Genomic DNA, 15,000 nt, shown 5'->3' with positions numbered 1-15,000 from the left:
AAAATATAGAATAGGTAAATGTGATATTGTATCATTAGGGACCAGGGAAAGGAAAATCAAAATCAAAATTAAGTTTAATGAAACATGTTTAATATCTACACTAGAGATTGGTTAAATATAATATATTGTATTATTAGGGACTAGAGAAAGGAAATTGAAAATTAATATATATATATAATATATATATATATATATATATATATATATATATATATATATATATATATTCTTTGTCCTCATGCATTTTTTCTAATCATGGAATGAAAGAGAGAGAGAGAGAGAGAAGGAGAAAGTGTGTGTGTGTGTGTGTGTGTGAGAGAGAGAGAGAGAGAGAGAGAGAGAGAAGGAGGAAGTGTGTGTGAGAGAGAAAGAAGGGGAAAGTGAGAGTGAGAGAGAGAGAGAGAGAGAGAGAGAGAGAGAGAGAGAGAGAGAGAGGGAGAGAGAGAGAGGGAGAGAGAGAGAAAGAGAGAGAGAGAGAGATAAAGAGAGAATAACTATGTAAAAGAAGGGACGTTGGTAGAGATAAATCAATCATCTGCACTAATGGCATATGTCATCATGATGAAACAGAATGAAAAATTAACTTTAAAAATGATACCATATTGATCTGGTTGTATGTTATCAAATGTCATTTCAATGTTGTCATATTCATATTGTTCTTGGTTTTATGTATCATATGTGTAGCTGATGTGCACATTACACTGTTGGGTGAAGTAAAATAACTCTTTAGAGGTAGAGAAGAGCACAAGATTTTTATTGTTTTTTATTTATTTTTTTGTTTCCTTTCTTCCTATCTTCTCCTCAAAATGTATTATGCAAGGGAGATAACTCAAGTAATTCCTATTGTTATAGTACAGTTGTTTCCCTTGCATTGACGTTTATTAATCAAAGCGGCTTACTCCTGGGTTATTCCAGTCTTCCCTTGGAATAGACGCTAGAGAAACACTTCCCCTACTTTTTTGTTTTATTTTTATTTTCATCATCCATCGTGGCTTGTGCTCTTGAGCACGTTGCCGGTCAACTGTCTCCACGAATCAAGATCCTCTGCGGTGCAAGAAAGAAACTTACAATTAAATAAACAGCCCAAAAAAAAAAAAAAACAGCAAGCACACTTTTTCACATATTAAATTGAGCTTTTAAATTGAGTTTTCATATAGCGCAATATCCACTAAACGTGCGCAACGCCATTTACAAGGGGTCCGTGACCAACAGCTTACATAACATGTTGATCGAGACATGACGCCTGTTAGGCGATATTACAATTTTTTTCCGACAGAGGCAACGCTGTTAACAATCAGGTGTTCATTTTACACTTTAGTACGGTGAGAGAATAAGAGCAAAGAGCCTTTTCCAAAGGCTCAACTATGTGCCGAGCGAGGTTCGAACCCAGGACCTTCCGATCCGAAAGCGAGTGTTATACCACAAGACCACATAGCCGCACATATTATTTATCTCACCCAAATCCTGTTTTCAATTTTGTCACCGTAACTCATCATAGAATTGAGGGTTTATGTATCAGGTGGGGGTCCCGATAGCTCAGTTGGTAAAGTACTCGCTTCACACGCAGAGGGACCGGGTGCAATCGATAGTTTTTTTCTGAACCCCCCCCCCTCCCTCTCACCCCCCATCCCTGTCAACCCAGCGGTGAATGGGTACTTTGAAATAGACTAGCGTCCAATCCAAAGGATAGCAAAAAATTGGTATTGTCCTTTTCATGATATAGAAACTGGGATATACTCTGGCTCCATGGGCCGAATGGCTCTGAAGAACTACTTTTTTTGTGGTACCATGTACCAATGCGTGATGTTCTCACCTTTATTGTTCTCGATCTCAGGCATGCTGATGTCCTCCATGGGTCCGAACTGTTCCTGAAGCGTCGGCTGTCCCAGCAACGTCTCACGAGACTCACCGCTGTCATCATTGGAATATCCATTCAAAAGTGCGTCTCCGATTTCTTGACCCGCCTCATCTGATTTAAAATATGGAAATTCTGGTCTGTCTTCGAGGCTGTTCTCTTGTTGTTGTTGTTGTTGTTGTTGTTGCTGTTGTTGTTGTTGTTGTTGTTGTTGTTGTTGTTGTTGTTGTTCATCTTCTTCTTCTTGTGTTTTGAATAAATAGCTAGCTAACCTATCGTCAACAGTTGGAGCCTTAATTTGATCTGTTTCATCAGAGGAGGGTATATAAATATACTCGGAAGACGGGTCTTCCCGATATAAAAATGGGTCTCTTTTTAACTGACCCGTAGATTTATCAAAATACTTGTGAACTTGTACGATCTCGTCCCGTTTATTTGAGTTGACGAGCTGATTGGCCGGGTCTTCGACCGCCATGTTTTCTATATCCGCCAAATCTAGGTCACCGCTTTCTAGAAGTTTTAATAGAACGTTGGCAATCTCCTCGTTCATTTCTTCCGTGTATTCCGATGACGTCACTCCTAACGCGTCTTCACATTTAATTGGGTCGAATAGCCTGCCACGACTAAATTCTAGTAAAGTGTTTTGTAGGGCGCATTGTGTGAAGGCGTCTTTCCAAGTGAAACCGCCCTTGACGAGTTTTCTAATGGATTTCTCCAGGCGAGTTATCTCCCCTCGTTCCAGGTGGAATCGAATGTCTCCGGTTAGAGCACGGGTGAATACATTTCGGCAGCTTCCAAATAGAAGATCTGAGGATGAAACAATGGAAAAAAGAAATTAATTGCAAATAATGATTAAGTTACCGCTTCGATGTAGGGTAGGGGGGAGAGTGGGGGGTACCCGATAGCTCAATTGGTAGAGCGCTCGGTTCACACGCGAAGGGACCAAGATCGATCCCAGGTGCAGTCGAAATTATTTTTTTTTCGGACCCTCCTGTCCACCCAGCAGTAAATGGGTAGCTGAGTCTGTTAGATTTGGCGGAAAGTATTTGTCGATAGACAAGCGTCCTATCTAAAGGATAGCATGCAATTGATATTGTCCCTTTCACGCTATAGAAACCGGGATAAACTCCGGGTGCCTAGGCCCAATGGCTATGAAGGACATTTTTTAACCGCTTCGATGACTGCTATACTGCGATAATGATGAAGATGTATTTATTTTTTTTATGAGCAGGAGTTCGGGAAATAAGATGTTTTAAAAAAAGAGGATGGGGAAAGAAGGAGGAAGAAGAGGACGGAGATGAGAATGCGGAGAAGGGTGATAAAACAATGTAGTTCATAATTTCTAAATGTAGAAAGGGAGAGAATAAAAATGTTATGACGAAAGCCAATGGGAGATAACCCCGTATGACTTGAGATTAAAAAACAATATTTTAGTTGTTACCTCCCTTGCTCTATAAACCACATCACTTCATGCCTTGAAGTGTCTCTATAATTTATCGCAATTGCTGTGAATTAAATTTTATATAGTGGAGATATTAACTAGCACAACATCAACATCATCATCATCATCATCATCATCATCATCATCATCATCATCATCATCATCATCATCATCACCGTTTTCTTCTTCTTCTTCTTCTTCTTCTTCTTCTTCTTCTTCTTCTTCTTCTTCTTCTTCTTCTTCTTCTTCTTCTTCTTCTTCTTCTTCTTCTTCTTCTTCTTCTTCTTCTTCTCCTTGTTCTTCTTCTTCTTCTTCTTCTTCTTCTTCTTCTTCTTCTTCTTCTTCTTCTTCTTCTTCTTCTTCTTCTTCTTCTTCTTCTTCTTCTTCTTCTTCTTCTTCTTCTTCTTCTTCTTCGTTACTGTCATCGCGGTCATCATCATCATCATCATCATCATCATCATCATCATCATCATCATCATCATCATCATCATCATCATCATCATCATCATCGTCGTCGTCATCATCATCATCATCATCATCATCACCATCATCATCATCATCATCATCATCATCATCATCATCATCACACCACCACCACAACCATCCTCCTCATCATCTACAGCTGCAATGGTAGTTACACAAATAAATAATGCATTATAAGGCAGTCATTTTGACGATGACGTTATAGGGTGGATGTTCCGATTGAATATACTGTGACTAACGACGTTATAAGGGAATATGTATATTGTATAACAATGTTCCCAGTAGCGTTTTAAAGGGATTTGCCAATTGAATAACAACGTTATAAGGGAACATGTACATTGTATAATGTTCCTAGTAGCGCTATAAAAGGATGTGCCGATTGACTATACTGTGACTAACAACGTTATAAGGGAATATGTATATTGTATAACAATGTTCCTAGTAGCGCTATAAAGGGATGTGCGTCATGCGAGCTAATCACAGCTGTGGTTCTAATGGCTGTCATTAGCGCCCTGCCCGTTGCCATGGTGACATGGCCAATCAACAAACATGGAGGAAGCAAAGCAACAAACTCTAGACTTAAGTGTGGTCTATTAGTACGACACTCGCTTTCGGATCGTAAGGTCCTGGGTTCGAGCCTCGCTTGGTAGGTGCATAGTTGAGTCCTTGGAAAATGCTCATTAGTCACATTCTCTCACCGTTCTCTGGTTGTAAAATGAGTACCTGGCCGTTAACAGCGTTGTCTCTGTCCGAAGATATTGTAATATCCCATAACAGGCGACATGTCTCATCCTAAATGTTAAGTGTTGCTGTTGGGCAGGGACCTCGAACCTAGGAACTTCCGATCCGAAAGCGAGTGTCATACTTCAAGACCACATAGCCGCATATGATTATAGTGATTTACTATAGTTGGTTAAGAGAATATTAAATAAGCACATTAAATTTGATTTAGATATAAGCACAAACGTCTCTTAAACATCAAAATACGAAAACTTTTTAAAGGTCAGCCCTTTTGCTAAATTTAACTCTAAAAAATCTTTCTATGTTATATTTGCATCTGGTTTAACGCGACACAATACACTGCAGAGGCAATGTGCAATACCTCGAGCTTTTATATAGCGCATTATCCACTTAATGCGCTTATCAAAGGGTCCCTGATCAACAACAACACGTAACATGTAGAACGAGACACAACGCCTCTTAGGCGATATTACAATTTATTTTCCGACATAGACAATGCTGTTGACGGCCAGCTACATATTTTACACCTGAGAAAGGTGAGAGATTGTGAGTAAAGAGCCTTTTCCAAGGAACTCAACTATGCGCCGATAGAGGCTTGAACCCAGGACCTTCAGATCAGAAAGCGAGTGCCATACCACAAGACCAACATAGCCGCATGTGTAAATTATGTTCGGATGTTGTTTTTTTTTTTTACCGAACCTTTTGAAGATCTTGACATTAAATATGATATCTTTAACTCACTCAACCCTAACACCGACTATATCCGTAGTTAACCCGAGTTACTTTTACCCCATGTCTATTTATTACATTTTTCTGAGACAAATTATAGGCGTAGTCTAGTATCAAAGCTAATGTTTTTAGTTTTTGTATGTTTATGGTAGTTGAAATGAAACTAATCTATGTACATGCTTATTTTTAATACATTTTTTTCCAGTTTTGAAAAGGAGCAAAAATCTCTAGGATTGAGTGAGTTAAGCTAGGCTTCCAGCAACTATATAATTTGTAGGAGGATGGGCGTATCAGTTCCTTTCCACGTCACGTCACGTGTTCGTGGCTGGATGGCGTCATAGTGAACATGATCGTGGTCACTTGAATAGTTATCATTATAACGTAAAATGGCATTTAGGTATATCAAGTTACTATTGGTATTAGCTTCTGATTATACAGATCACAAATTGGATTCAATAGTCTGATGTCACGTCGCCCAGCAACGGCGGCCATCGTGGTTTTCTAAACAAAGAAAATCGTTACTTTATATTCTTCATGCTGGTTAGAACTATTCATATGTCTTGTGATCAGAATGTGTTAAAGTCAAAACATGATCAAATTTATGGGGTTTTTTTTCCCTCTGGATACGCTTTTATGCTCGTCGTAGAAATATTTCATACGGGCGTCCGCCATTGTTCCGATAGTTTAGAGCCAGTTACTAAGTTACCAGGCGTCATTACGAGGGAAGTGACGTTACGACTGCTGAAGCGTATTACTGACGTATCTACTTTGAATGTAAAAAAAAAGTAAAAACAGTTTTAAAATGTTATCCAGAATATTCGCCTTTCAAAAATTGATCATTTAAATCGACCCTCATCGTGTAAAAAACTCTCAAATCTTGGATTTCCTTTGGTACATTCCTGAAGTCCCAGGTTTGAGAGTTTTTGACAATTAGAAGTTAAGGGTCATTTTAATCGATCTGTATTTGGATAACTAGTTTTCTGGCCAAAAAGTGATTAAATGTGACCCACCGTCTCAAAATGGGATTATGTCGGAACGAACCACATGCTTAAAAGCCGAATTTAATGTGAAAGTGGTCAAAAATATAAATTGTTGGCATTAGCACCTTAATATATGGCATCCATTCTCCTCAATAAAACATACAAACTCAACACAAGTCTGATATTTATGGCTTTAAAATCAATTTTTAACATTTTAACCAATCCGACTTAATACCGTTTTGAGGCGAATGGTCACATATAGACAGTATGCGCATCTCTTAGACGCTCAATTGGTAGAGCACTCGCTTCACACGCAAAGGGACCAAGATCGATCCCGGGTCCAGTCGGGATTTTGTTCTGACTCCCCCCCCCCCCCTCCTCCTCCCCCGGTCCACATGCATATCAGTGAATGGGTAGTTGAGTCTGTTAGATTTGACGGAAAGTACTTTGAGATAGACTAACGTCCTATCCAAAGGATAGCAAGCAATTGCCATTGTCCGTTTCACGCTTTGTGTGTGTGTGTGTGTGTGTGTGTATAAACACCTGCCATTATTTTATTATAGACGTCCTATCCAAAGGATAGCGAGCAATTACCCTTGTCTGTTTCACGCTTTGTGTGTGTGTGTGTGTGTGTATAAACACCTGCCATTATTTTATTATAGACGTCCTATCCAAAGGATAGCGAGCAATTACCCTTGTCCGTTTCACGTTATGTGTGTGTGTGTGTGTGTGTGTGAGTGTGTAAAAACGTGCCATTATTTTATTACAGACGGAATCTGCCTCGTTGCCTTGGTTATAATATATCTCAATGACGTCACAATAATTACCTACCACGTGACATGAAGGTCACGGCGAGGTCTATTTCAATTCCAAATCACGTGATACATACGACGATATAGAATCAAATAAAACAGAATTATAAATGTCTAATTGACAATAATGTGCGGCTATGTGGTCTAGTGGTAAGACACTCGATTTCGGACCGGAAGGTCCTGGGTTCGAGCCTCGCGCTCGGCGCATAGTTGAGTCCTTGGAAAAGACTCTTTACTCACATTCTCTCACCGTACTCGGGTGTAAAATGAGTACCTGGTCGTTAACAGCGTTGTCTTTGTCCGAAAAATTGTAATATCGCCCAACAGGCGTCATGTCCCGTCCTATATGTCAAACGTTGCTGTTGAACAGGGACCCTTTGTAAAGCGCTTAGAGCACATTTAGTGGATATTGCGCTATATAAAGCTCAAAATTAAAAAAAAAATAATACTAATAAATATATAAAAGACCTATGCTGACGGACAAAATAAAATAATTAAATTTGGACCAGAAAACTCGTCCTTCAACCGACTGAGTTATCGTGTCCCCTGCCAAACATCCGTTGAGACGAAAGATTTCTATTTTCGTAGGCAATGTCCACTAAACGTGCTCAAAGCGCTTTACAAGTGCTCCCTGGCCAACAGCAACATTTAACATTTAAGACGGGACATTATGAAGCCTGTTAGGCCATATTACATTTTTTTATTCGGACAGATACAACGCTGTTAAGGGCCAAGTACTCATTTTACACCTGAGTACGGTGAGAGAATGTGAGTAAAGATCCTTCTTCTATAAGGCTACCAACAATGCGCCCAGCGAGGCTCGAACCCAGGACCTTCCGATCCGAAAACGCGTGCCATACCACTAGACCACATAGCCGCACCAACTACTGTTTCAAAATCATCGTAATCCCCCCCCCCCCCCCCCCCCCCCTCCATCCCCCTACCCTCATTGATTTTCTGACCTAGAACAAAATAATTAAGGCTTATCCCCCGCCTTTGACCGTATGACCGTTTGACGGCCTTGCGGACCGGCCCACGAGATTACCAAATCACGAATATATACGCTTTCATGACGTCAGTTCCCCCGTAATTAAGCAGAGTAACTTAGTAACTGGCTCTAAACTATCGGAACAATGGCGGACGCCCATATGCAATACTTCTCCTACGAGCATAAAAGTTTATCCAGAGGAGTAAAACATTATCAATCTGATAATGTTTTGACTTTTATACATTCTGATCACATGACATGTGAAAAAGTTCTTGCCAGCATGAAGAATAAAAAGTACCGATTTTCTTTGTTTAGAACCAAGCTGCTCATTGCTAGGCGACGTGACATCAGACTATAGAATCATATTGTATAACGCCTATATATATGTGACCCATCGTCTCAAAACGGTATTATGTCGGAACGAACCACATGCTTAAAAGGCGAATTTAATGTGAAACTGGTCAAAAATATAAATTGTTGGCATTAGCACCCTAAAATATGGCATCCATTCTCCTCAATAAAACATACAAACTCAACACAAGTCTGATATTTCTGGCTTTAAAATCAATTTTTAACATTTTAACCAACCCGACTTAATACCGTTTTGAGGCGAATGGTCACATATGGACAGTATGCGCATGGCTTAGACGCTCACAACGTTGCCATCCGGAAGTATAACGAACCAACACACACAAAAAAAACTGTGTTACCTTGAACGTTTATAGTCTGGCTAATACATTTAGTGAGAATTACTCATAAACGCGGATGGCAAAAAAAAAAACGACAACAAAAAAAACGATAATAAAGTCCAGAGTGACGTCAACTTCATTCTATCTATATTATAATGTACATCCATCGGACTGCTAAAAACAACTTCACAGATTTCACGTAGGCGGTCAAATGAGTACGCTTTTAACGACATAGATAATATTTATTTTCCAAACTTGCTTTCCGATTGGGCTTTGCTGCGTTAAATCAGAATAAAGACATTAAGGTCTCGCAATTAACCGTATACATAATGCTTTATAAGACGGTGTTAGATAGATAGATGGATAGATAGAGAGATATATAGATAGATCGATAGATAGATAGATAGATAGATAGATAGATAGATAGATAGATAGATAGATAGATAGATAGATAGAGGGATAGATAGATAGAGGGATAGATAGATAGATAGATAGATAGATGGATGGATAGATGGATGGATAGATGGATAGATAGATAGATAGATAGATAGATAGATAGATAGATAGATAGATAGATAGATGGATAGATAGATAGATTGATTGATAGATAGATAGATAGATAGATAGATAGATAGATAGATAGATAGATAGATGGATAGAGGGATAGATAGATAGATTGATTGATGAATAGATAGATAGACAGAAAGATAGATAGATAGATAGATAGATAGATAGATAGATAGATAGATAGATAGATAGATAGAAGGATAGATAGATAGAGGGATAGATAGATAGATAGATAGATAGATAGATGGATGGATAGATGGATGGATATATAGATAGATAGATAGATAGATAGATAGATAGATGGATAGATAGATAGATGGATAGAGGGATAGATAGATAGATAGATAGATTGATGAATAGATAGATAGACAGAAAGATAGATAGATAGATAGATAGATAGATAGATAGATAGATAGATAGATAGATAGATAGATAGATAGATAGATAGATAGATAGATAAATAGATAGATAGATAGGTAGAAGTTGATCATAATCATACTTAAAATATTTTATAAATAGCTCATTTTATCAAGAAGTTGAGCACTAGTATTTGATGATTGTTGTGTTTATAATTTATAGATAAATAGATAGATAGATAGATAGATAGATAGATAGATAGATAGATAGATAGATAGATAGATAGATAGATAGATAGAGGGATAGATAGATAGATAGATAGATAGATAGATAGATAGATAGATAGATAGATAGATAGATAGATAGACAGATAGATAGATAGATAGATAGATGGAATGATAGATAGATAGATAGACGGATATATAGATATTATATAGATAAAATGGGAATAAAGAATAGATCAAGCAATATTTCTAATAAACTTCTATTTATCTAAGAAATTTTCAGCTTCGACCACAACGACCCACATATCCTAAGGCCGCCGTCCAGCCCACCACCATGAGATTGGTACGAGATTGTCGTCAAAGCAATATTATTATTATTATTATTATTATTATTATTATTATTATTATTATTATTATTATTATTATTATTATTATTATTATTATTATTATTATTATTATTATTATTATTATTATTATTAGGCTAATGATAACTTGACTAACTAGACCTAATCAGGGCTTTGATGACGTTTTGACTAATTATAAACGATCCTATTCACACAGACGTGGCTGTACATAGACATGAATCACCACTCATTTAGTGCTAAATCCAGTTTTCTCCAATGCTGCAGCAGAAAAGGAATAATATATACATGTCAAGAACAATAGACACTTCGATAACCACGCCCCTCGGACTAACGTCATAATGTAAACAATAGCAGTGATTGGTAGACATAGTGAACTACACATGTATATTATGTCTGAGTAAAATACCCACTGTTTTGCCGCTTGATCAATAGATAGCCTTTGGCTAAGAAGCTCACAACATTGCCATTCGGACGGAAGTATAACAGATCAACACACAAAACTATGTGTAACCATGAACTTTTATAGTCTGGTTAATACAGTTTAGTGAGAACAACTCACAAACGCGGATGGCAAAAACAATAACAAAGGCCTGAGTGACGTCATCTTCGAACTATCTATACAATTTGGTGAGAATTACTCACAAACATGGATGGCAACAAAAAAAAAACAATAACAAAGGCGTGAGTGACGTCATCTTCATTCTATCTATAGAACCAAAACAGAAAATCATGTGTAAGCTTAAACGTTTATTATCTGATCGAGAAAATCGTGTGATAACTAGTCAATCACCCATCTGCGGTATAAAAACAATAACAACGATCAGAGAGAGGCCGATTTCATTCACATTGTTGTTTATAGATAGAATGCGCTTGGCCAAGGAGTTCACAACATTGCCATCCGGAAGTATAACGGACCAACACACAAACTCTGTGTAACCATGAACTTTTATAGTCTGGTTAATACAGTTTAGTGAGAACAACTCACAAACGCGGATGGCAAAAACAATAACAAAGGCCTGAGTGACGTCATCTGCATACTATCTATAGTCTGGTTAATACAGTTTAGTGTGAACAACTCACAAACGCGGATGGCAAAAACAATAACAAAGGCCTGAGTGACGTCATCTGCATACTATCTATAAACAACCAACTATGTTTGTCCGAGCATGTGTGAAGGTGTGTCACAAATACCATATTTTGATTGGTCAAAAATCTACTGATTAATTAGTTCGGATGAGGCTAAAACTAGATACATGTGAATCAACCAACATTTAAAAAAAAAACACACACCATACAATGACATACAAAAGTACTTCATGATTCTTACAAACTGTTTTCAACAGATAATTATTTTTGAAAAAAAATAATTTAAAAAAAACAAAGTTTCCTTTATTCAATCAATAGGGAAGACCGGAATAACCCAGGCTTCAGCCGCAGTGCAGCGCCTCAAATTGAGCTAGGGCGAGGCGGATGACTTGCTCAAGGCCACACAGCGCAGGGGCGGGTGATGGAACTCGGTACATTTCGGGTACGAAGCTAAGACCGTGCTGCTGAGTCACGCTGCCCCCCCCCCCCCCCCCCCCCCCCCCCCGCCTTTCCATTGACTATACACACCAAAAAAAAAAAAAATATTAAAAGAAAACAACAAAAACACCAATTGAACTCTAAGAATCTTCAATTTTTCTGTTTATAGAAACGTAGTGGCTATTTTTAAAGTCACGTAAAAATGGTTCTCGGGGCTATTTGTACATTTAAACAGCATCTCTCGTCTATTATTACCAAATAAAACAACAAAGCAACAAAGACTCGACTAGAATGGAAAGCCAATGGCAGAACGATTGCTCAAGGCAAGATTCAACTCAAAATATGCTAAATTGACAGTAATTTAATTGTTTGTTTGTTATGCCCCACAACAGGACAAGAGTGAGGACGAAAAATAAAGCTTTTATGATAAGCTAAATCGAACAGTCCAAGAGACTCCGAAGCATTGATGTATAGATAATATGAAGATGACGTCACTCAAGCCTTTGTTATTGTTTTGCCATCCGCGTTTGTGAGTTGTTCTCACTAAACTGTATTAACCAGACTATAAAAGTTCATGGTTACACATGGTTTGTGTGTTGGTCCGTTATACTTCCGGATGGCAATGTTGTGAACTCCTTGGCCAAGCGCATTCTATCTATATGTAATGCTTGGTGACCAATACGCTAACGTAGGGCGAGATATTGACTGTAAGAATAGCACCGAGAACCATGTTTACGGACTGTAAGAATAGCACCGAGAACCATGTTTACGGACTGTAAGAATAACCCCGAGAACCATGTTTACGGACTGTAAGAATAGCCCCGAGAACCATGTTTACGGACTGTAAGAATAGCCCCGAGAACCATGTTTACGGACTGTAAGAATAGCCCCGAGAACCATGTTTACGGACTGTAAGAATAGCCCCGAGAACCATGTTTACGGACTGTAAGAATAGCCCCGAGAACAATGTTTACGGACTGTAAGAATAGCCCCGAGAACCATGTTAACGGACTGTAAGAATAGCCCCGAGAACCATGTTTACGGACTGTAAGAATAGCCCCGAGAACCATGATTACGGACTGTAAGAATAGCCCCGAGAACCATGTTTACGGACTGTAAGAATAGCCCGGAGAACCATGTTTACGGACTGTAAGAATAGCCCCGAGAACAATGTTTACGGACTGTAAGAATAGCCCGAGAACCATGTTTACGGACTGTAAGAATAGCCCCGAGAACCATGTTTACGGACTGTAAAAATAGCCCCGAGAACCAGGTTTACGGACTGTAAGAATAGCCCCGAGAACCATGTTTACGGACTGTAAGAATAGCCCCGAGAACCATGTTTACGGACTGTAAGAATAGCCCCGAGAACCATGTTTACGGACTGTAAGAATAGCCCCGAGAACCATGTTTACCGACTGTAAGAATAGCCCCAAGGAACCATGTTTACGGACTGTAAAAATAGCCCCGAGAACCATGTTTACGGACTGTAAAAATAGCCCCGAGAACCATGTTTACAGACTGTAAGAATAGCCCCGAGAACCATGTTTACGGACTGTAAGAATAGCCCCGAGAACCATGTTTACGGACTGTAAGAATAGCCCCGAGAACCATGTTTACGGACTGTAAGAATAGCCCCGAGAACCATGTTTACGGACTGTAAGAATAGCCCCGAGAACCATGTTTACCGACTGTAAAAATAGCCCCGAGAACCATTTTTACGGACTGTAAGAATAGCCCCGAGAACCATGTTTGCGGACTGTAAAAATAGCCCCGAGAACCATGTTTACGGACTGTAAGAATAGCCCCGAGAACCATGTTTACGGACTGTAAGAATAGCCCCGAGAACTATGTTTACGGACTGTAAAAATAGCCCCGAGAACCATGTTTACGGACTGTAAAAATAGCCCCGAGAACCATGTTTACGGACTGTAAGAATAGCCCCGAGAACCATGTTTACGGACTGTGAAAATAGCCCCGAGAACCATGTTTACGGACTGTAAGAATAGCCCCGAGAACCATGTTTACGGACTGTAAGAATAGCCCCGAGAACCATGTTTACGGACTGTAAAAATAGCCCCGAGAACCATGTTTACGGACTGTAAGAATAACCCCGAGAACCATGTTTACGGAATGTAAAAATAGCCCCGAGAACCATGTTTACGGAGTGTAAGAATAGCCCCGAGAACCATGTTTACGGACTGTAAGAATAGCCCCGAGAACCATGTTTACGGACTGTAAGAATAGCCCCGAGAACCATGTTTACGGACTGTAAAAATAGCCCCGAGAACCATGTTTACGGACTGTAAGAATAGCCCCGAGAACCATGTTTACGGACTGTAAGAATAGCCCCGAGAACCATGTTTACGTACTGTAAGAATAGCCCCGAGAACCATGTTTACGGACTGTAAAAATAGCCCCGAGAACCATGTTTACGGAGTGTAAAAATAGCCCCGAGAACCATGTTTACAGACTGTAAGAATAGCCCCGAGAACCATGTTTACGGACTGTAAAAATAGCCCCCGAGAACCATGTTTACGGACTGTAAGAATAGCCCCGAGAACCATGTTTACGGACTGTAAAAATAGCCCCGAGAACCATGTTTACGGACTGTAAGAATAGCCCCGAGAACCATGTTTACGGACTGTAAGAATAGCCCCGAGAACCATGTTTACCGACTGTAAGAATAGCCCCAAGGACCATGTTTACGGACTGTAAAAATAGCCCCGAGAACCATGTTTACGGACTGTAAAAATAGCCCCGAGAACCATGTTTACGGACTGTAAGAATAGTCCCGAGAACCATGTTTACGGACTGTAAGAATAGCCCAGAGAACCATGTTTACGGACTGTAAGAATAGCCCCGAGAACCATGTTTACGGACTGTAAGAATAGCCCCGAGAACCATGTTTACGGACTGTAAAAATAGCCCCGAGAACCATGTTTACGGACTGTAAAAATAGCCCCGAGAACCATGTTTACGGACTGTAAGAATAGCCCCGAGAACCATGTTTACGGACTGTAAAATAGCCCCGAGAACCATGTTTACGGACTGTAAGAATAGCCCCGAGAACCATGTTTACGGACTGTAAGATTAGCCCCGAGAACTATGTTTACGGACTGTAAAAATAGCCCCGAGAACCATGTTTACGGACTGTAAAAATAGCCCCGAGAACCATGTTTACGGACTGTAAGAATAGCCCCGAGAACCATGTTTACGGACTGTAAAAATAGCCCCGAGAACCA

General features: G+C 39.3%; 1 protein-coding gene across 1 annotated transcript in view; it reads right to left on the bottom strand.

The window, feature by feature from the left end:
• Nucleotides 1-15,000, bottom strand: part of LOC144966143 (receptor-type tyrosine-protein phosphatase-like ida-1) — a 367,489-nt gene that overhangs the window by 245,587 nt on the left and 106,902 nt on the right. The window contains exon 3 of the mRNA XM_078902260.1: nucleotides 1,814-2,662. Coding sequence (XP_078758386.1) covers nucleotides 1,814-2,662 — 849 coding nt within the window. The remainder of the gene's footprint in view (nucleotides 1-1,813; nucleotides 2,663-15,000) is intronic.

This window comes from Berghia stephanieae, chromosome 2 (assembly GCF_034508935.2).
Source record: "Berghia stephanieae isolate SIO BIC M18660-M18661 chromosome 2, UCSD_Bste_1.3, whole genome shotgun sequence".
Taxonomy (NCBI): domain Eukaryota; kingdom Metazoa; phylum Mollusca; class Gastropoda; order Nudibranchia; family Aeolidiidae; genus Berghia; species Berghia stephanieae.
Note: the sequence above shows the minus strand (reverse complement) of the source record. Positions and strands in the feature narration are given on the sequence as shown.